Source organism: Montipora capricornis, chromosome 2, assembly GCF_036669925.1.
Source record: "Montipora capricornis isolate CH-2021 chromosome 2, ASM3666992v2, whole genome shotgun sequence".
NCBI classification, from domain to species: Eukaryota; Metazoa; Cnidaria; class Anthozoa; order Scleractinia; family Acroporidae; genus Montipora; species Montipora capricornis.
This window is the reverse complement of record NC_090884.1, coordinates 1,395,806-1,418,305: the sequence shown is the minus strand read 5'-3', so window position 1 is coordinate 1,418,305 and position 22,500 is coordinate 1,395,806. Positions and strand designations below refer to the sequence as shown.

Here is a 22,500-nt window from a genome sequence, read left to right as displayed (position 1 = left end):
ACGGAATCCTGAACACTCATCACTTGAGGAGACATAAATCTGAGAGTAATCATTGATTATGAAGTGCGTTTGCTGGGAGAACGTTGGAGGTTGGAATCAATAGACAAGCTGACATGCCTCTCATGATAAAGACGATGCATGTAGGAAGTAGTAGTAGTAGTATTTCGTTTGATGTGGAACTAGACTTAGCTAAAAGCTACTTTCCAGGAAACCGACAACCAACAAAAAAGAACCACATATGAAAGAAACTATGTACATGAAGTAAACATATGCGTATACAAATAGTATGTCGCAATAAACAATACAATTAAAAACAAGAAATCCAAAACTAAAATTTTTCTTGTGCCTGCCTTGGCGCGTGTTGCATTTGGTAGCACGCTCCAGGTCTTTGCAGCAAAATAGCAAAAGAACGTCTGACGAAATTGAGGCTTCTGGAACTTGGCTAAAAGTGAAAGTTTGAAGTAAAGAGGTGATGACGTCACAAAAACTAAATCTGTTGAAATAGACCATTTTCGATTTCTCACGGCTGGACTGGATCTAGCATGAAATGGAGGCTAGTGCGGGCAAATCTTTTCAAATGCAAATTAATTTGCCCGCATTAGCCTCCACTTCATACGTACTTCATACGTATCAAAACCGAGATGTGCATGCACATATGACGTAATTCAAGACGGCGCTGAAAAAGCAGACAACAAAAAACGAAAACTCGCACAGGATACCCAAGATTATAAATTGGTAAAATAAATAAAAAAATGGCAAATGCTTTGTTTATAGTGGAAGTGCACTTTCCTATCAAGTTAGTTCAGAGGCACCCCACTTTTAATAATCTGAAAGAAACAATTCAAACTGAACAGAAACATGATTAAGAACCCCAACTCGCGGGACACAGCCAGTTGGTTATTTACAAAGCGTGCTAGAATTGAATCCGAGAAAACAAGAAACAAATCCAACCTAGAGATCAGAACGGGATTTGAACGCGGGGCGGGCGGGCGCAAGCAAAGCCAACGCCACTTCCCCAAATTGCCTTCTCGTAATGTCGATTATAGAAATAAAAGTCTTACTTTCTCGCCCTTAAAGATTTTCTGCATTCAGACAAACTTGTTGAGGGTGTTTGAGGAAGAGTTGCAGTTTGGCTGACATCGGATTCTTTTCCATCATTTTCACTGTCTAAAACCTCTTCCTCAAAAATACGACATTGCTCTGTAAAAAGCAAATTAATTTGAAGATAAGAAATAAAGCATGAAAATTGGTCTAATCAAGGGAAAGGACCTTATTTTACGAGGGTAGCACGTGTCGGTGAACTAGAGTTACTCATATACTTGTGGCCATTGGTGCGCATCTTCCCCTGTCAATGCTCTGTCTTAAGGGTATTCAAAACTATAGCTACACGGATCATAGGAAAGTTGAAACAGACGTAGATGGAATGAGGTGGGGATCGAACTGGCGACCTCCAACTCAGAAGGCCGCGCACTAACCGACTGAGCTACACCTGCTCCTTAATGTACAATATACACCAGAGGTACACACATACCTTCATCTATTTCATCATCATCAAGCCCCTTCCCTAGACCTAATGGGAAAAGAGCAGTTTTGATTTATACCGGTAACTTAAGTTCATGATGTCACGTTGCCAGTAATGTAGTAATTCACATTTTCAAAAAGAAGAGTGAAAGATTGCTGTACATGCATATGTAAACCTTTTCTATTCAAGAAGTCCTCAGCTTGAAAAAGGGCCTCTTGAAACATCCCTTGAAGTTCTTCAGTGTACATTTTCACTCCCTACAGGCAAAACATTGGTAGCTGTTCAAGTACGTCAAATCCAGCAATAAATGTAGTAACACAACTTGTACATGAAATCATAACAAACTGCCTCCAGGCATTTTATGAACTTGAGCCAAATATTACAAAATTGATACAAGGTAGATAAAGCTCTACCTTTTGATGAAAATATATTGTTTGTTTATTCCCTAAAAGAGGTCTGCAAAATTATGTGTTACATAAGTTTTGGTTTACAGCAAGAGTTGACGTCTAGATACATTTGTAAGCAACTTAAAAAACAGTGTATCCTGTCTAAAAAAAAGACTTATTCTGCAAAAATCAAACAGCTTGTTTTTACAAACCATAAATTCAGATCGCTGACTTTCATTGCAAGCAAAATGGACTAATTTACTTGGCTGAATCTTGAACCTGCAAATAGAACATGGACATTTACATGCTATAAACAAAGCCAAATCCATATTATAGCAGTAGCGATGAGGAAGATCAAGACATTGCCTCAGAACAGTAAAAAAATCTGATTTTGTTAACATTTCAGAGGCAATAAACTCGTTCTTTCTTGGTTATTGACATAATGTAAGTCACTTAATTTTCATGTAATGTTATGTTCGCAACACTTGTTATTCATGTCACTTTAATTTAGCGATTTTCTTAATATTGCGAAATTCGCGAAAAATGTGTCACAAAATTTCATGTAATAAGGTACTATGCCAGACCAATTCCCTATTCACGACGACTCCTATTTCTTTATGTTGTAGAAGGCAGGATATTTGGATTCCATCATTTCTTCCCCTCACTAGACCAATAGCTTTGGGAAGAGGTGAATGTGGTGATTTTCTGTTACTACTTAGGGAGTTCCTTCTCAGTCATGGAGGTTAAGCTAATATAAAAAACATTTAGCTTACAAGCAATCATTCCAGGCAAGAAATTTCACAAGGAATTTCGTATCTGTTTTTCTTTTCCCAGTGACCTTTTTGATCTGTAAAAGAATACAACTTATTATTCAGTCCATAACCAATACATCACGATCATAATATATTTTACAATACCTAGCTATAATTTCACACATCATTTCTCCTATTGTGAAGATTGATAACTAACATAGACAATACTTGTCTTCTACAGATGCATGTGGCCTGGGTTCAGCTCCCGGAATAGAAGTCATAGTGTGGGCTGAGAGGTGTTTGTTTCAAATATTGTTCTTCCAGGATTCTCCTGGATTCTTCCGACAGCAACAAACAACCTGTCGTTGATTCCCGCTGGTCGGCTGGTCAATTTGTACAGTATGATCCATTATTACATGTATAGAAGATGTCAGATGTGCCTTAGAATATGTTTGAGTTGTACATGTAACTAACTCTCTAAGAAGCCTTGACACTGCATGTTGTCATGGTTTTTTGGGTCTCAAATTGCTTGTAGGAGGCAGTGCGCCCCTGTGATTAGGGCACTTGCCTTGAGATCCGGAGTTACCGGGTTCAAGGCCTGTTCCAACCACTCATTGAATTTGTTCCTGGTATTCCCTAGTTCAACTTCCCAGTCGCACTTGTAAAAATCCAACTGGTTTGCCTTCGGCCAGTTGGTATTCTTAACATTGTTGTTAATTGTGTTTCAATTGCCCCCAAAAGCCCCTATGGGGAGTGGTCACTTAAGTATGTTTTCTTTTTTTGTTGTTTTTTTGGCCAATTTGTTTAAGAAAGAGGGAAAGCAGTATCAAACCCCAAAAAAATAAGTTCTTATAGGCCATTACTACCACGAACATTGTGTGTTGCCAGTAAGATTTAAACCCAGGCCAGGATGTTGAAACACTCAATGATCCTTTCTCATCTACATATATGTGCATTACTTAAAGTGCACCTAACCCCAAAATATTTTGTTTGCTAAAATGAATCTTTGCAACTGTTCGAAACGCATTGCGGCCATTTTTTCATTTTTCTAACAAATCCTGGCATTTTATAGGCTTCGAAAGTTGCGAAAATCCAAGCATCTTTTGTTCACGACCGAGTCAGAAGGGGAGTGGGTCTATTCCTGATTTGACGTCACAATCTACTTTGCATGCATATTTACAAAGAGTTAATGCAATGTAAATCAGTTTGTGACGTCAAACCAGGAATAGACCCACTCCCCTTCTGACTCGGTCGTGAACAAAAGATGCTTGGATTTTCGCAACTTTCGAAGCCTATAAAATGCCAGGATTTGTTAGAAAAATGAAAAAATGGCCGCCATGCGTTTCGAGCAGTTGCAAAGATTCATTTTAGCGAAAAAAATATTTTGGGGTTAGGTGCACTTTAATAAATGATATATTACAGAGGCAACGCATCAGAAAATAAAACACATTTCATTAAACATACCACAGCTGGCCAGTAAGGTTCCCTATTAAATTTTGCCCAGACTATATCACCAATTGAAAATTTTTCTGAAAAATATGAAAATCTAACAGTTAAACAAGAAAACACAAGTCCCGAACTTCATTCAGAGGACAACAATAATGTAATGTAAGGAATAAATCCAGCTCCCTCCAAAACATTACAGCATTTAGAAATGAAAGTGAATCAATTTTCATACACAGATAATCGCTGTTAATGAAACATCTTTAGCATTTGTAAAACACACGGCTTTCATATATTCGCTCCATGAAAGGACATTGACAACCAGTTGGCTATAGTTTGGGGCTGGTGGTAACTTATGTACGACAGTTCATCAACTGTCTTTGACCTTAATCTACCCTTGAATGTACTTGCACAACTTACTGTCTTGATGATTTGGCAAAAATGGCTCAAGGAACAACTCATTATCGGAACTATCACCAGATTCAGTCACAGTTTCTTGGCAACTGTCAACAGTGCTCTTGTCACAACTCACTCCTTCATGTAATTCCTTTGCATCTGTTGAATTTTTAATCAACACAGTACCAGTTGAATTCCCATAATTATTCTGCTCACACCGTTTTGCCTCTTTTGAAGCGGTGCTTTTCTTGTATGATACAGTGCCTTCTTGAAGTAACTTCCTTTTTGAAGTGCACTTCCTTTGTGAGGATGTTTTGCTATCACAATGGCCAGGTGACAAAACATTGCTTTGAACACACTGTCTCTGAGAAGACATTGCAGTTTTTGCAGGAACTGGGTGTGATTTCCTCCGATCTCTCTTCTTTCCAGTTCCTGTTGATGCAGACACATGTAAAACACTATCTGATGCAGTCTTCCGTTTGCCAACACATTTTGTAAGCTCACTCTTTATCATTCTTTCACCACATTCTGTGCGTTGCCTTTTTGAGTGAGGTCCTTCTGTTGTAACATCACCATTCTTGTTTGTTCCAGCCTCATCAAACGCTGCTGGCAAACATTTAACTTGCCCAACATTACCCAGTGTTGAAATACAGTCATTTGTGTCTTTTGATCTTGGCTCCTTTAAGCCATTTGCATCACTTAACACTAAGTAACCCTGAGAATCTCCATTTGTCCTTAATTGCCTTGGACTCCTTCGTCTAAAGTGTATCTCTGATTTTCCAGTCGTGTTCAATTTCTCTTTCTTTTTAAGACTGCCTCTTCTTCTTATTTTTTTAGGAGAACCCTTCTCATTTTCTTTCCTCTCTTCAACAAAATTAAAAAAAATTGAAATTTAAAATGCAATCAACGTCCCGCTTCAGTTTTCTTCTGTTCCAGCATAGTAGTTACCATAAACACCCGCAGATAAGACGCACCCTGAATTTAGCAGCGCAAAATTTGGAAAAAAGTTTTTTTGAAAGAAATTTCAAAAAAATCCAAAGTTGAGTCTTACTAAGTCTTCTTCATCCACTGTTCATCAAACGCAAACTCACTATTAACATTGAAACACAAAATACTTCAAAGTCTTACCCACAATTTTAGCACTTTAATATAATGAACATCGTTTCCACCAACTTTGACAGATGATTGATCTTTTTCTTGTATTTGTTGACAGGAATTTCTTTATTCAACACAGATTTTTGCATTATAACGAGAACGTCACCGGAATGTTCGTAGCTTAGTAACCAGGCATTGGCTTGGACGCAAGATAGAAAACTGGACACCAGAAGCAGCCTTTTTCAAATGTTCCCACAGATAAGTCGCACCCCCAATTTCTTGTGATGATTTTTGGAAAAAAGGTGCAGCTTATCTGCGGTAGTTAAAAATGGTACAAGAGTACGCAGTTGTATAACTTTGTATTTGATTGTCATAAACAACTTTTGTGTGTTTCTTATTATCGTCAAACTGCAGCCAGATCATGATAATAATTGCAGCAACAATGATACAAGAAATAATAATACTGATAATAAATAATAATAATAATAATAATAATAATAATAACAATAATAACAACAACAACAATAATAATAATACTAATAATAATGATAATAGCACGCCCTAGTCTTCCAAGGCAATGAAATAGTTTAAGTTTATTGATTGAATAATTTATATTCTCTGATGATTTTTTGGTCTATTTTAAGCTTTTAATTTAGATGCATTTCGACTGACCTAGATCAGGTCCTATATTATAACATATTACCAAATTAGTGCTTTAGAGTCTTTATTAATTTAAGGATATCACTGAAGTGATGAGTGATTGCTTAGGGTTTTTTAGTTTTTAAAAGACTATATTACTATATTTATTAGTTTATTAAGTAAGTAGGGTTCATTGAATCGTTTTGATCAAGAATCTTTTTAGATTTGCCCTATGATTGGGCCTGAGTCATTGGTTTATCTTTGTTTATAGGCTTTATCATTTGGTTTTTTAGGTTTTAGCAGATACAGTAAAAGTCGTCAATATGTTGAATTGGTGGCCTATAGGCTATGCCTTACGCGCCCTATAGAGCCTTGACCACTTATTAGAGCATTCATACGTATTTACTGCCCATAATAGTAATAATAATAATAATAATAATAATAATAATAATAATAATAATAATAATAATTAACGCCCAAGTCGCCAGTGAAGGGTAGGTGCCCCAGAAGCCCGGGGGCTGCAACCGCACATCCCCAAGGCGCTAGAACACCTGACTGGCCTGCCCAACCCGCAACGAAGCCACGAGCCCCCTGCGCCAGGCCCCCCTCAGGCACCCGTCACACTTGAGCCAAATAAAATATAAAAAAGAATAAAAAGGAGGGGAGGGATAGGAAGGGAATGCTGAGAAACACTAAACTACTAATTCGACTCACAACGCCATGCCAACAGAGCAACAAACACGCTGCAAACACATGGGACAAACCAGGAATACCGCTGGACAATGTCAGCCCCAGGGCTCCCACAACCTTAAGACTGCTGCAAACGCTACAGAACGCATCAAACGCTAACACATGCCTGAAAAAACACTACTGACCAGACTAGCTCCCGGTCGTAAACTATGTAACTATATCAAACGCTACAGAACGCACCAAAATGCTCAACAAACGCTAACAGACAGCCAAGACACTAACAACCGCCTGCAAAACACTACTGACCAGACTAGCTCCTAGTCGTTAACCATGTTAAATTTCATTTCACTATATTAATAATTAGCAATAAAATTTCTCCCTCTTTTTTGAACATATTACCTGCTTTGAAAATGGCCTGAAAGGATAATAATTTTTATTGCGAGTTTTAGAAAGAATGGCCAACATGCACAAAATAGGCTAGTTTCAAATTGTACAGCAACAAAAAAACACAGTCAAGGTTCAGGGAAATAATTTGCGTTTCCTTTGTTTGAACAAAACAAAATGCTAATTATTCCCCTGAACCTTCACTCTGTTCTTGTTGCCGAACAATTCAAAACTAGCCTATTCAATGATCTATAAAAAAATAATAATTATTAATGAAGTTAAACGTGGACTTTCTTTAATCCTCACAGAAAGATACATTTTTCACTTACAAGTGCATGTCCCTGGCTTATGTTCTGAATGTTAGCCATTCTGCTCAAAGTTTCAAGCAGTTCTAATATTCCCACAGACATAGCACCTGCGTCAGTCTATTATCTACTTACAAGTACATTGAGCATTACAAGCAACATCGTTTTGTTAAAAAATTCAATGTTTAACCATCTTTTCAATATAGTTTTCAAGAAGTTAAAGTTGGGAAGCATACAGTTATACAAATATAAATTTATAAATATCAGTCTTAAATGAGACTGCCAAGCTGCCAGTACTTACGCAACGAAAACAACATGTCTGCTTTAGCCAGGGCCTTATTAAACTCAACTTTCCTCTCAAGATTCTTTAGGGCTGAAGTTTAAAAACAAAAGAAGTTAAAAATGTTAAAAAGATGCTTAACATCCACTTGAAATAGGATAATCAGACATGATAATTGTATTCATTTGTCAATCTCTTGGTTAAACAAAAGAGAAAATTAAGACTATTAATGTTACCTCGCCCTTTTTCAATGAACCTTTGTTGCTTTTCACAGTTCCATGGAAGCATTTTATTAGCAGTCCTTATCAGTTCACTGCAAGAAAGAAAGAACAGCAAATTAACAAATTAACAGTAAGTAATTTATGAATAATTTGATCTGTTCTTTTTTTTCCTTAAGAACTTGAGCAAGCCAAGCTCAATCATTGAGACTGTACTTACACAAATGTGTTTTCATTAATATCACCTCATTGCTTTTGATAAAGTTGTGACTTTCATTTCTTGATATGGATCAAGACTGCTACAAGAAATTTATGGGTTGTTTTGAAAACAGAGTCCAAAGTCCAGAATTTTGAAAAAGATCCAGTTTCATCTGTTGTATGAATGGCAATACCACATTGATTTGCTCATGGAGAATTCACCTTATCTAGACCAGATAGAGTGAGTGCCTGATAACAAATTATTCATCTCCAACAAAATCCAAACTCTTTCTCAACAATTTAACTACATGCACTAATTGCTGTGTTCATTTTGTAAGCACGAAAGTCCAGAATTTCGAAAAAAAAGCCAAAGTCCAGAATTTTGAAAATGATCCAGTTTCATCTGTTATATGAATGGCAATACCACATTGATACCACACACTTACTATTTGGGTGAGAAATTTGATTTGCTCATGGAGAATTCACCTTGTCTAGACCAGATAGAGTGCCTGATAACAAATTATTCATCTCCAACAAAATCCAAACTCTTTCTCAACAATTTAACTACATGCACTAATTGCTGTGTTCACTTTGTTAAGCACGAAAGTGTGTGAACAAAACAAAACTTGCTCAGTTGCTGCATGCTGATAAAAACAAGCCTGAAAGTCACTCAACATTAGGGGATTAAAAGTAATTATTATTAACAATAATTTTAATCCATTAATGTTCAGTGAATAATATTATATTCTGACCATTAAAATAATAATAATAATAGTATCATCATCATCATCATTATTATTATTATTCATAATTGTCATTATTCAAGCAGTCTTCCAGACTTCATCAAACATAAATTTTAATTTGACAGTAGACTGCAAAGAATGTATAAACAAAGGAGTAAAGTGGTCCTCTCACTTAACTGGACAATTTGAGGAATTGTCTCTTATATTCTTCACCTGAAACATTCACATGGCTCTAATAGGAATCAAATCCATGACCTCTGCAGAGGTCCCCTAACCCCTTACAGAGATCCCATGACCTTGCAGAAGCCAGTCTCAATGTGGAATCTGTGCACGTTCCCTGCTGAAGATGCTCGAAGGGCTCAGCTGCTCTCAAGTTTTATGCCAAGAAGCCACTGATATCCACCCAAAGTTTCTCTCTTCCCAGGTTCTCTTACTTTTTCAGGAGAATGTGGGTAGCAAATTCATAAAACACTTTTTTTTTTAATCTTTATTCCAGAATTCCACAATCAACTTCTGTTTTTTTTTTAACAAAATCTTCAAGAAATGTGTGCTTTCTTTGCTCAACTACAAAATGTCAAAGAGAGACACCAAGCAACTCGAACTAAAAGAGTGATCTTGTTCGCAGTGTCTCTCATGCTCCCGTCCCCTGGAGCCTTCAGGGGACTGGAAGATGACAGACCCTGGGAACGAGATTGGTAGCAGTCAAGCAGAGAGGATAAATTAATAACTAGGGAAGATGACAGAAGCTTTTTAAGACGATATCCATTCCAGATTTACGACAACTCCTCCAGCTCACCAGGCACTGGCCATACACCAGTTAAAACCACGATCGTACGTCATTAAGCACCAATGATTTGAACTCTCATGCACGTAGTTCCTGGTGTGGTGGTCTGTCTTCTGTTGTATATCATGGTTGGGAGGGTAAAAAGGGGGCCACAGTAATTGGCACAAGCTGTTGTGACACTCTGCCAGCTTGACTGGCAAAATTAATAAATCAAAATTATAACAATAGAAGATCTTTGGCGTGACATGACACTTTTTCCACACACTGGCACAGAGGTCATGGGTTCGAATCCTGTTGGAGCCACCTGAGTTCTTCAGATGACTATAAGAGACAATTGCTGAAAATTTCCAGATGAGTGCGATGATCACAATTAAGTTCTCTCATTCGTCTGTAACCAGCACTTCAAATAAACATTCAAAAAATACTGTATCAAAGTGAATCCCAAATAATTCACAAGTCCTTTTTAAAGCCTTGAAATCCTACAAGACCATAATGTGAAAATGATTTAATGATGAAAGAACTTATTGCAATTGAGCAATGCTACTTACTAGGAGTCCTCAATGAAGAAGTTCACAGTGACACCATTAACTTGCTTGGATGATGCCATAGTATCTTTATTCAAATCTACCACCTTACAACCACATCAACAACAACAAAAGATATATTCACATCGATAGCAAAGCTTTAAAACCCTGAGTTTAGTTCGAGTTCGCTCGAAATAAGCAAGCAGCAAGCAAAACCCTGAGGGGCACAGCCAACACATGGAGAGAAGACAAACAATAAGTATTGCTGTAATTAATCAGCTGCTAAAACCATAATTTAATTTGCAAAAATTAGACCGTGACCACGACGCGTTTCGATCTCGCTTTTAGACTAACTGAACTTAATGACAGCCAAGTGCGTTCATCTCAAAGCCTCATCGTTTACATACTGTCTATAAATACTGTATTTCAGATGCTTGAGAAAATACTCTTTGGCCTGTTCTTTGGAGCAATATACTGTAAATATTATTAAACAAACATAGGTACATGTATTCGATATATATATAAACGCCAGTACTGTCAACATGGAAGGAAATATATGAAGTAAAGAGACGCAGCTTTACCTTCCCCGGCCAAAATATATCTCCTCGAGCACTTGCCCAGACGATGGATCCCACATCAAACTGATCCATTATACCTTTTACAAACGACCCGTTAAAATGTAAAACACATCTTCGTTTCCCTCTACTCACTCAGCTCTAAGCGATGCTTCGATCTGGTGTACACAGATTTCATCGACCAATCAAAATGTTACTAGTTCCAGGTTTCACCTAGTCATACGAGGACGCCTTGGGAAAAGTTTACGTTCGTAAGCCCACTGGACAACTTTACCACCGACCTTAATTTTTGCTCGGAAACTCCATGATTACGCCAGCAAATGCCTTGTATTCGCATTAAAGAAGCATACCAAACTACGAAGCATGTTATTGAGGGGATTGAATTGAATTGCAAAGTTGAAGAGTTGAAGAGAATCGCTGCTGAAAAGACCAATATACCAGTTGAGGAACAAAGTACGGTTTGCGTAGCAAACAAGCTTTCACCACCACTTCGTCAGACTTAAAACAAGAAACTCAAGAGTTATTTTCTGTTGTTGTAATAGGCTACACGTTGCTTGAATGAAGGCATTTTATAATTTCTCCGGCCTTTGATCTCCTAACCGGTTGTTACAACCAAGGCAAATTTAACTGTACATGTACTGTTGGTCCAACTGTGTGTGATGCATCACCCTTCTTTCATTTTGGCTTAAATTGTGTTTAGTCCTGGTATCCGTTATGCCAACTGAGGCAAAAAGAAAGATCAGGCTCTTTTTCCTTGTTCGGATGTTCCTTTGGTTTCCTGACACTTTTCTAACCGGTGGTTTTAACGGTCTGTTAGCTGCACAATGTTGGTGAACGTAAACAACATAATTTCTCATTAGCTCGTTCGTCGACCTTAACATTAAATGTTTTAATTTTTCTCCCACTTCCTGTCCTCTAATTTTACAGTCCACCCTCTTCTCTGCCCCAATGCCACAGCTCTCCATCACTCAGCAGCTTACTGTAATTTAACCCCGCATTTCTATTGCAGATTGTATATTTGCCGGGGAGTTGTTGAAAGATGACGAAACCCTGGATTCCTATGGAATTCAAGATGGATTTACCGTGTATGTGATAAAAAAGTGCCCTGAGCCAGAACCAATTGGTAAGGTTTCATCATACTCTCTTTGTCATTATCAAAACAATGGACAGTGTTTTTCCAACATAGGATTATTAAATGCAGGTTTTTTTTTTCTGCTCTCTGATAGAACAAGACCTAGATGATGTACCAATTGCTGAAGTGATGCCTGTACTGGAAGCAGCCATTAAGAACCCTTCATACAGAAACACAGTAAGAATGTAGGGCCATGTGTTGTGAAGAGGAAACTACCCCTAGCAACATGAGGCATTTTTATTTTGTATGAATAATTATTTTTCTAATCAACTGACTGACTGACTTATTGATAAAACCATTAAGTGACTGATGGCTTCCTAGTTTAACCTCTTTATCGTCATTTTAGGAAGCCAACACCCTTATTTTTTAATATTATTTAATGTAAAATCATTTTTAATGATATTAGGGTACAATAAAGTTGTTGTCGTTGTCGGACCTACTGACAGTTACTGGCTCACTGCCCAGCTGATTGGAAAACTGGCCGACTCTCTAAGTGAGCAAATGACTTATACTTAGTATATTGACTGATTCAGTGGCTGAGTGATAAATTGACTGAATTGATCGAGAGATTTGTTGATTTGTCAGGTTGCCAAAATTCTCGGTAACCCAGATATGTTAGAACAGTTGATAGTTACAACACCAGGGCTCTCTGCTGATCCAGTTGCTATGAGTGAGTATTCAATCTGTTTTGATCAACATTGTGCCTTTCTCCAAACTTTGATTTTTTGAACCCATAGGTGGTTTTAACTCCAAGTCAGAATGGTCACGGCTGTTGAGATTTTAACCCATTGACTCTTGGGGGTTCCCCATTGACGAGTAAAAACGTCTTGCGTTAGACAGAGTAAAATACTACATATGGCCCATTTAGGGTTGAAAGGGTTAATTAAGCAACTTAATTAAGGTGGGTGGCTCTCAACTACCAAACGGTTGGTTGCTATGCATGGACCCCTTCAAATAGCCATTTCTCAAATCTCTTGAACTTTATGCACAGTGATCCTTTTTTGCCAAGTGTGTTCTATTTAATGTTCAACTCACAAACAAATTTGGTAAATCACGTGACCAAAACAGAAAATGCATAAAAACTCAGCCAGTTGACTAAGTTTTTCACAAGTTTTAAATGCAACTCTATGAGAACATTCTAACAAAATCTGTAGCCTGGATGTTAAAAGATATTATTTCTCAAAAAAATCCAGAAGCCTCCAGACTCCAGAAGCCCCTCCTTTGATACAATTTTGTCCAAATAGATGTACCATACTACAGTTTATGAAAAATGATGGGATGGTTCCCATGCTGGGATCTTTTACCTGTTTTTCACTGAAATGCATGGCAGAGGACTGGGACTAGTTGCACATGCGCCTTCTGATTGAAGTGATGTCAGATTGCCACTGAAAAGGTTATAAATTTCATGGAACCATCCATGCAACCTTTTTGTAGGACTGTTTGATTAAAAAGCTTCCTTTATAGCAACCATTGTCTTTTGTAGTTAAGTGCCACCCCCCTTTTAAGCAGTTTTTAAATGGAGACTGAAAAAAATCGAGGCTTGAACAGGATTTGCTCCCATGACTGTGCATTATTGTGCTGCATGTGCAAGATTACTCTACCATCTGAGTGACAAAGCCATCAGGGGAGCTCTTCAGTCGCAAGTTTGTACTTCATCCTGTACAAGGTGAAAAAATGATTCATTTCACATCTAAAATTCCTTTATTTCACTGTCCATTATATGATATGGCAGCCTTAGATGCTCTCTATACTGTGAATTGATCATTCTTGTTGAGAGTCGTCACAGTCTGCTGTTCAAAATGTATCACTCGCATGTTTTACTGTCATTCATTCACCTTGTCTGGGATGTAGCACTTGAAGCTTGACAGATGGCTTGGTAGCTCATGTTGTTAAGAGACGTGCAGCGTAATCATATGGTCATGAAGTTGAGTTGCAATCAAGCCTTGAATTTTTTTCAGGCTTTCTTTTCTACTGCATATCACCATATTTTCTCTCAAATGTAATGATTGTTGTTGCTGATAGTCCTCACAGTTCGCAGTTCAAAATATGAGGCTTTCATTATATTTAACTATCATTCAGGTGATTTTAAATCGACATATACATGTAATTAAAAGCCAAGCCTCTGTTGTTGCCTTAAAATGAATTTTATGGTTTTATCACCAACAATTTTCAGCACTACTTCAAGATCCAGAACTTCTTGAGCAACTTGTGGAAACTGCAAATGTTGAAACGTAAGTCCAGCTAGTTCATACAGTAAATACCAAAATGTGGTGGTTGATTCATGAAATATTACTTTGTTCTCTGCTTAAATTGGTCTTCCAGACTTCAAAAGCCTGTGCAAAAGCACTCTTGTGCCGAAATAAGGCCTAATGGTCTCTATTGGTAATGGTAAAGGTGAAGTCTGCTATGAGCCTAGGAAGGGCCATCAGGCCGGCGCTTATCTCTGGTTTCTGTAGCATGAAGCGACTAGGACTATTTCTACTCCCCCCTGGATGGGATGCCAGTCCATCGCAGGGTTACCCCCAGCATTAAATTGGCCGGTACCCATTTATACACCTCAGTGGGTGGAGAGAGGCACCGTGAGAGTAAAGTGTCTTGCCCAAGAACACAACACAATGTCCCCAGCCAGGACCCGAACCTGGACCACTGGATCCGGCCAGATGAGGCCACCACACCTCCCACTGGTCCCTATTAGATAATAGCCATTTGCATACAGAAAAAAATTCACTAATAACTTTATTTAACCCATTGACCCCTGAGAGTGAGACTTATAGATTTTACTCTGTCTAACACCAGACGATTTTACTCGTCAGTGTGGGGCGTCCTAGGGTGTTTGAGGTGTGAATGGGTTACGTGTCCATACAGTGTACTGGGGATACTTTTAGTCTTTACGGAAATCAAATCAACACAATTCAAATCACAGGTTGGTTTGATTGTCCTAAAGTTTATTTAATCCGTTGCCTCCTGAAATCTCCTCCCTGCCCCCCATTGATGAATAAAATTGTCTTGCATTAGACAGAGTAAAATCTTTTAAGTCTTGCTGCTACATGTAGGAGTCAATGGATTAAAAAAATGAATTACATTAACTTCAATGTTGCAGAGTTGTCCAAGAGCATCCAAGTTTGGTACAGGCTGCATCCTACATTGCTGCAGCCATTACAAAAGAAGGAGGAGGGGAGGGCACATCTGGTCGTCGTAACTTCAGCCGTATTGTCGCTGATGACTATGAATCTGATGAGGAGCTACGTGAAATGGAACCTGGGGTTTGACTCTTTTTAATATGCCATTACAATCAAAATTAACAATGAAGCCTTTTAGTTTGTGACATCCTTTTTATCAGAATACATGTAGTTTTTGCTAGTCTACCATTTTAGATGAAAATGATCTATACTCTGGCTAACTGGTTCAAGACTAGATATCTATTTATTTAACTAATGGCATTTCTGCATCACTTAATATGTAATTAAGTTATAAATTATAAACAATAATAATTGTTTCCCTGAGAACTCATCTAGTCAGAGATGAGGTGCATGCTTCCATATCTAATGGTCTCAATGGTTTTGGATTAAACTCATGGCCCACTTTTTCATAAAATTTAATTCCAAGAGCATTTTTTAAAAGAAGAGACATGAATATTTTGAAATGGAGTGCAAAAAAACTCACCAGGTACAAGAATATATTAACAACCCAGAAATATAAATGAACAAAAATTGAAAAAAATGAGTCGGAGACAGAATTAAGAGCTGTTTTCTGACTGCTGCACCACTTCTTCCATCTGATCTAATTTCCCTTGCCACAAGCTTGTTTTCATTTAAAAATAGAGAGTGGTAGTCAGGAAGTGACATAGTAAGATAATGGTTTGACACTTACTAGTTCTTTTTTTTTTTTTTGATGTTTCGTGCAAGACGTTTTGGCTGGTGCTTAAGCCTTCATCAGTTGCAATATAACGGTAGCACGCGTGTTTTCCATGATTTAACAAATACTAAAGAATTTGCTATTGGCGACTATCCTGTCATGTTCTTTTATACAATCACGAATGATTTACTATAAATTTATTTAACAACACATGCATCCATGCACTCCCATCTCTACAAATTCAGTCATTTTTCACTACATGCACACCACTGCCCCTATCTGTCGAAATAACTTAATTCATGTATTTAATCTCAGAATAAATACAGAACTTGTTTTTCTTCTCATAGCTTGTTGCTCAAGCTGAACTAGTTGCGGCAAATGAAGAGCGTATTCAATCATCAAGATCTTCTGAAGCATCAAGAGGTCCTGTGCCACATCAACAAATAACCTCTTCATTGCTATCATCTGCACTAGCTAGTGCTGGAATATCACAGCCTTCCTCATCTCACAGCAGTGAAGGTTTGTATTTGCACCTAGTATAGGCTAACATGCTGAAATACATCTTTTGGTCAATGCTCTTTGCACTTGTCGCTTCAAAGAGCCCTGTTTGACCCACACTGGCTCACTTTAGTCGGACCATCCATGTGATTACCTCATTTGCTGCCTTCTTCACTTTGCCTAATTGCTCCCCTGAGGAACAAAGAGTTCAAGTGCAAGCTAAACAATCATCAATGTATTTATTGACCTCTTTTCAGCAGGTCCATCAACAAGCAATGGTCCTTCAACTTCACGTCAGACTATAACAAGAGACATGATGAGTGAGGCTGTGGCATCGGCAAGAAGCGTGGCACAAACATCGTCTCACATGCAGGTATGGACTCCAACAGAAGCATGGTAGTGTTGCATGAGTCAGGGACACTTGTGTCCAAGATTCTATTTTATCGCAAATCATGAGAAGCACGCTCAGGTTTGGTAAACACCACAAAAGGTCCTGTTCAGTCTTAGTGTCCACTAGTGTTTAGTATTTGCTAAAATGAAAATATTAAATTAATATTTATGTTATTTCCAAGATAGGGATTCACTGTTTAGTCTTGTACTTGAGGAGTACTTTTAGAGGACACTTTCCTGTGCTTATCAAAATCGGAATACATCTTACTTATATAATATTGCAATCCTAAACATACATGTATGTATGAAATTACATGTATGTTCAAGCTCTGACCCAGGAGACAATAATGCCTGTAGGTAGTTTTGTATAATTATAGTCCCAATGTACACTTCATTGATTTATGATTCTTAGCAGCCTTTTCTACCAGCCTCATCCCGGGATAAAATTATGTCTGGCAAATTAAATAAATTTACGTTTTTATAGTTTATCACTACTCTCTGGGGCTTTTAGGGCTCATGAAACAAAATTTAATGGTCTGAAATAATATTAATGAATTCAACAAATTTCACCAGTGCCAAACCAAAGGCAGCCCAGTTGACTGTTTATAAGCTCAGCTGAGAAGTTGAACTAAGAAGTATCAAGAACAATAAGTATCTAATCACTGAACAAAATGCGTGGTGTGCTGTAGGGTGTGACTGTCTTTGTCACTACTAGCGTAAGCTGATTTGGATTGTATAATCTGTAAATTTCTTCATTGGATAAAGCATCTCAAAGGGCTATGGGATAAGGTGTGATGGTCTGTTACTGGTACAGTTCCAACTAGTTGTGTTCCAAAGTGGACACAGCTTAGTACTTACCAAATAACATCTAACACCTCCTTATTTTTAGTCTCAACTTCAGCAATTGAGAGACATGGGGATCACAGATGATGCTCTCAGTCTCCAAGCATTGTCTGCTACCAATGGAGACGTGCAGGCTGCTCTCAATATCATATTTGGTGGATTATAAACAAGGCAAAATAAAAAAACTTAAGTTCAGTTGCTACAGTACTTTGAAGGTAATACTCTTCTGCGAAATGTCAAGTGCAAAAAGATGGCAAATGTAATAAACTGTTCTGTAGAGGGCAACTCGATAATGTCTATTGCTTACAAAATCACAGACCTACAAATGTAACATTGTCAGTCTCATTAATGGGACACAGCGAATGATTAACCCAATGACTCCTCCATTGACAAGTAAAATCGTCTGACGTTAGACAGAGTAAAATATTAAGTATGGCCGGTTTAGGGGTGAAAGGGTTAAATTAATTAAAGTTCTAATAATACTTATGATAATTGGAAATCCATGTCAATGATCTTGTATGTTTTCATTTGTGCAAAATACTTAGGACAAAACTACTTTGTTTAATATTAGCCTCAGTTTTCCAAGTACAAACTATTAAGAAAATAATGATTATAGTTTCAATGTCCTTTTGTATATACCAGCACCAAGGTTTTCTTTTTGAAAAAAAAATTGATTTCCTCCATATCTCTTGCAATGTTTCTAGCAGGGTAGAAGTGGAGAAGGGGATAAGCCATTTGCAACAAACTGGTCACATGACTGATAATTGGTGAACTTGAAGCGTGGAATTTATAAATTCCAGAAAATTATGGGAAGATGGCGTTTGTCTTAGCCAGAATACAAATTTTTAGAGAAATAGTACTCAAGGTAAAGTTTTATGACCATTTAAACACTCGAAAATTCCATACTTTTGTTTCCGAACGAAAAGCTTTTGCCCTCCAGTGTAATTTTTCATAACTACATGCCACATGACAAAGAGGGCTCAGATTCCTATTTTTACCATAGGTCAAAGAAGTGAGAAAAAATGTGCAAGGGTTCAGACTTTCATGTATTTTGAAGGAAGAATTTTAATTAATTAATTAATTAAAGCAGTTTGAAAACTTAGAAAAATACGAGGATTTGAATGAAAATCATTGAAGCATGACTTTTCCCATTCAAATCCTTTTAAACTGTAACAACACCAGTTTAAACAACATACTTATGGGCCATGGTAGGATATTTTGAGCTGATCTTTTTATTTCTGGAAAAATAATTTCATGAAACCAGGAGAATCATTGTGTTTATGAAAAAAAGTCACATGACGAATTGTGGCAAAAGGCCTATTGCACAACAGAGAACTAGTAGACTCTTCCGTGCCCTCTCCTTTCCTTCTTGGTGCATCCCAACAATTTTTGTTTTATTTTTAATAAGAGACATACACATGTGCATGTACATACGTTGACCAGTCATAAATTTGATGTGAACTCCACCCTATATCATAGCTTTTCTGAAAATCTTTTACTTTTCACACACAGGTAAGTGAAAATGGTAATTATAATACTTATTGAAGGTTTTCAAGTTAGTGTTGTTTTCATTGGGTAAATTGCACTCCGATTCCTCAGCCTTTGCTACATCAGGAAATGTTCACCCCTTTCAATTAAAAGACTAATTAACAATTATTCGCCGAAGGCGAAGTGATTATTGGTGAATATTCACCGAGACGAAGTCGAGGTGAATATTCACCGATAATCACTGTGCCTGAGGCAAATAATAATTGTTTTAGTATAAATACACAGGTGATTATTTCAAAAAAGAGAAAAAAAAAAACATTTCAACGCGAAATCATCTTCACTTTACAGTAGCAAAACGACTACTGGCAGCCATTTTGTCCGTCGAGGTGATTATCGGCTGATAATCCGAGATAGCGAGCCAATGAGAGCGCGCGGTTTTGTGTAATCACCTGTGTATTTATACTAATGGGGGTTACATTGTATTTTGTTTTCATGATAAAATTATCAGTATGCTTATAAAATAGGATTTATTTTCATCCTACTTCACCCTTTTTCCAATGTCAATAGTGCTAGATTTCCCTAAAGAATGAGCTGCTTGGAAAAGAGCTTCAGTAAGCTGGAAAAATAAATATCAAATCTGAAACCTGTATTCAGGAATTATTGCCTGCAGAATAGCCACATGATAATAATTGAAAACTCCTCTCAAATGGGACATTCTTTATTGCCCAGAACTATTATGAACAGCTTTTTTTGCTACTTCAGAACCAAAACCACATCGTATAAAATGAACAATTCGTTAGCTTAACAACCTACAGTCCTAAAGAAAGTGTTCAAAGACAAAATCATTGTTTTTTCCTTTTTGAACCATTTTTATACATCCATTAGTATACATGTTGTGTTCTGTGATTCTTGTCCACCCGGAATTTCAGGTTACTGCCAGTTAGCTGACTGGCCTAAGCACAGCAGCATTTAAAGGTTTGCTGTGCCTCAAATTTCTTTCTTGGTTGAAGAGTAAAAGGTTTCCCGACATATCCAGCCTCTACACACAGCATATTGGGGTACTGTATAATAACGAGAAAGAAAGAGAAATAAACAAGATAACAAGAAAGAAAGAATAATTTATCATCATTTTGACATTGTTTTGGCAATTGCAGTCCAATACTTTGTTGTTGTTGTTGTTGTTATTATTATTATTATTATTACTAGCTCCCACGAATCTCCCATTCTTTAAGTTCCATTTTGAACAACAGAGCAAACAAAGGATTGCTACATTCAGACATACCTCATCATCTCCAAAATCTGACATTGTCACAGCTTTATGTGCCCAGGGATTCCAAATAACTACCAAAACATTGTAAATCAAATTCATATATATTAGTGAGACAGTAAATTATTTAAAAATTTATTTATTATTACTTATTATTCCACAAGCATGCATTGGATATGAGATGATAGATAGATAGATATCCAGCAGGCATGAGTGGAATTATAAAACAATTATTGTTTTAGTAAAAATGCCCACAAATTATGGATAAATCTTCTCTACTTTATTTTGTAAAAACTGCTGGGTACAGTTACTGATATTTGTAGAGCATGGTATAATAGCTCGTATACCATGATGGCTAAGCCAATCAAAGCTCGGCAAATGCATTATCCAATAATCTAGTTTTTAATAATAAGATTATTCCATGAGTGACTACGTTGGATATGAGATGGTAAATAGCCAAGGCAGTGAGTAGCGCCGAGTTGGCTATAACCACTGATATCGAACAAGCATGAATGAAATTATTATTATAATAATTATTGTTTTATTAAATTTTCATTAAATTCTGAACACTTGGAAATTAAAGCAACACTTGACGCAATCAGTTTCCATATTAGGTCATACGTTATATGAGCATTTTTCACAATTCCCAACAATTAAATCTTTTTCTGAAAGATCAGGAGAGCAAACTGCCATTTTCACACAAGAGCGTGGTTTCAATTACGCATGAGCAGAATATTATTCGCAGCAAAACAATTACTTGTAGACAGTTATTTGCAGGTCACGCGGTGGGCTCTCGGCCAATGAAAAGGAAAGAAAAAAATCCATCGAATGATAATAATCCCATAAGTGGTAGGATCAATTAAATTCCTTCACTTGGCAATCCATAGTAAGCATGCAAGTGTATTGATCAGTTCAAAAGTATACCTGTATCTGGTAAATTCTCTTTCCAGAGAATAACATTGCAGTTTTTAGAACCAACATTTGTTATTTTGTGTTCACTTGGAGAATTTTGATAAACCCTGAAAACAGAAATCATTATTTTGATGGTGATATTATTTTTATGCACACCTTCATTTTTTTATCAATAACTTGAAACGAAGAAATTATGTTTATGCTTTGGTGCGCAATGAAAGATAATAGACACAACTTGGGCGTAAACATGGGACAGGGAATGTACTGGCAAGGCACGGATAATACCCACCGCCGGTATGGACCACAGGATGAGGGGCCTCGGCAACTAGCTGAGGGGGTGCCTCATGCCTATATTGCAAGGCAGGCATAGTGGCTGGCATACTGTCCTGGGGCCTTGTTAACCCAGTCCTGCAAAGTAACAATATGCCCCCTCCTTAACGGGGCTTCAGCACAGGGCTGAAGGGGTGCCGCAGGCAGCAATTCCCCGCACATATTCTATTGAGGAGAACTATTAAAACAGGTTACAATAAGCTCATAAGGAAAAAATAAAATAAAATAAAATACAAAAGAACCAGAAAGCATAACAGGGGGAAGGGAGGGATTAAATTGCAGAACAGAAAAAAACGAGTTGAGCTTTGGAAATGTCAAACTGGGAAGGCTCGCATGGCGGGATGAATGAAAGAGCCAAATAAGGTAGTCATGTGATGGGAAGTCACGCTCCCCTCCCAGGCACTGCCCAGTATTTGCTTACCAGCAAATTAGCACAAAATTAAAGTGACGAGAACCCTGGAGTGAAGCCATTTATAAGTTAGAATAATTAGAAAAGGGCACAAGAATGATAACGTAAGGATTGTTATTAAGGAAAAGTAGTTAATGTATGTGTGTTGCACATCAAGGCTGTTTGCTTGATAATTTAACTTCCCACCCCACCTCTGATGTCATGTGGGAAGATGAAAGGCCCTGGTAAGGTGGTTATTACCATGGAAACATTTTTTAGAAAATTATAAAACATTAGTAAAGGGAGACTAAAACCCAACCAAAGTAATATTGAAATCTGACCGAGGGGTGGTAGAGTGTCTAGTGAAAACAAAAACCCTGGCACAGGGTGTATTAGGGCTTGACCAGACTTGGAACCTTCCTGACAAAATTTGCTGCTGACAAGCAACAGTCGGCAAAAATGT

The 22,500-nt window shown here is 37.4% G+C and overlaps 3 protein-coding genes across 6 annotated transcripts in view; 1 reads left to right on the top strand and 2 right to left on the bottom strand.

Moving 5' to 3' along the window:
- LOC138038311 (PWWP domain-containing DNA repair factor 3A-like) overlaps positions 1-11,099 on the bottom strand; it is a 16,907-nt gene extending 5,808 nt beyond the window's left edge. Inside the window, exons 1-11 of one of the 2 annotated variants that reach the window (XM_068884101.1) lie at positions 10,941-11,099; positions 10,384-10,466; positions 8,129-8,205; positions 7,914-7,985; positions 4,524-5,363; positions 4,125-4,189; positions 2,682-2,755; positions 2,121-2,187; positions 1,698-1,779; positions 1,532-1,570; positions 1,062-1,200 (exon numbers count right to left, since the gene is read on the bottom strand). In XM_068884101.1, the coding sequence (XP_068740202.1) occupies positions 1,062-1,200; positions 1,532-1,570; positions 1,698-1,779; positions 2,121-2,187; positions 2,682-2,755; positions 4,125-4,189; positions 4,524-5,363; positions 7,914-7,985; positions 8,129-8,205; positions 10,384-10,466; positions 10,941-11,009 (1,607 nt within the window). In that variant the 5' untranslated portion in view covers positions 11,010-11,099. The remainder of the gene's footprint in view (positions 1-1,061; positions 1,201-1,531; positions 1,571-1,697; positions 1,780-2,120; positions 2,188-2,681; positions 2,756-4,124; positions 4,190-4,523; positions 5,364-7,913; positions 7,986-8,128; positions 8,206-10,383; positions 10,467-10,940) is intronic. The other variant, XM_068884102.1, reaches the window with a different exon arrangement.
- Positions 11,100-11,158: 59 nt separating this feature from the next.
- On the top strand, positions 11,159-17,937 carry LOC138038314 (ubiquitin-like protein 7). 2 transcript variants are annotated; one of them, XM_068884116.1, is made up of 9 exons: positions 11,159-11,387; positions 11,944-12,057; positions 12,161-12,243; positions 12,652-12,736; positions 14,240-14,297; positions 15,167-15,329; positions 16,269-16,440; positions 16,677-16,792; positions 17,699-17,937. In XM_068884116.1, the coding sequence occupies exons 1-9, from the start codon at positions 11,255-11,257 to the stop codon at positions 17,816-17,818; spliced, it is 1,044 nt and encodes a 347-aa protein (XP_068740217.1). In that variant the 5' UTR covers positions 11,159-11,254; the 3' UTR covers positions 17,819-17,937. The 2 variants fall into 2 exon arrangements, with proteins under 2 accessions (XP_068740217.1, XP_068740218.1); XM_068884117.1 differs by having other exon boundaries at positions 11,165-11,387; positions 16,680-16,792.
- Positions 17,938-18,699: 762 nt separating this feature from the next.
- Positions 18,700-22,500, bottom strand: part of LOC138038316 (uncharacterized) — an 8,764-nt gene continuing 4,963 nt past the window's right edge. For both annotated transcript variants that reach the window (XM_068884119.1, XM_068884118.1), the window contains 3 exons: positions 21,332-21,426; positions 20,423-20,481; positions 18,700-20,201 (listed from right to left, as the gene is read on the bottom strand). In XM_068884119.1, coding sequence (XP_068740220.1) covers positions 20,094-20,201; positions 20,423-20,481; positions 21,332-21,426 — 262 coding nt within the window. In that variant the 3' untranslated portion in view covers positions 18,700-20,093. The remainder of the gene's footprint in view (positions 20,202-20,422; positions 20,482-21,331; positions 21,427-22,500) is intronic.

What these genes read in the sequence shown, in the direction of transcription:
- LOC138038314 (XM_068884116.1), top strand. Translation starts at nt 11,255, where the DNA reads ATGCCTTGTATTCGCATTAAAGAAGCATACCAAACTACGAAGCATGTT. An exon ending in TATACCAGTTGAGGAACAAA is followed by an intron (nt 11,388 to 11,943) that starts GTACGGTTTGCG and finishes TTTCTATTGCAG; the next exon opens with ATTGTATATTTGCCGGGGAG. An exon ending in TACGTGAAATGGAACCTGGG is followed by an intron (nt 15,330 to 16,268) that starts GTTTGACTCTTT and finishes TTCTTCTCATAG; the next exon opens with CTTGTTGCTCAAGCTGAACT.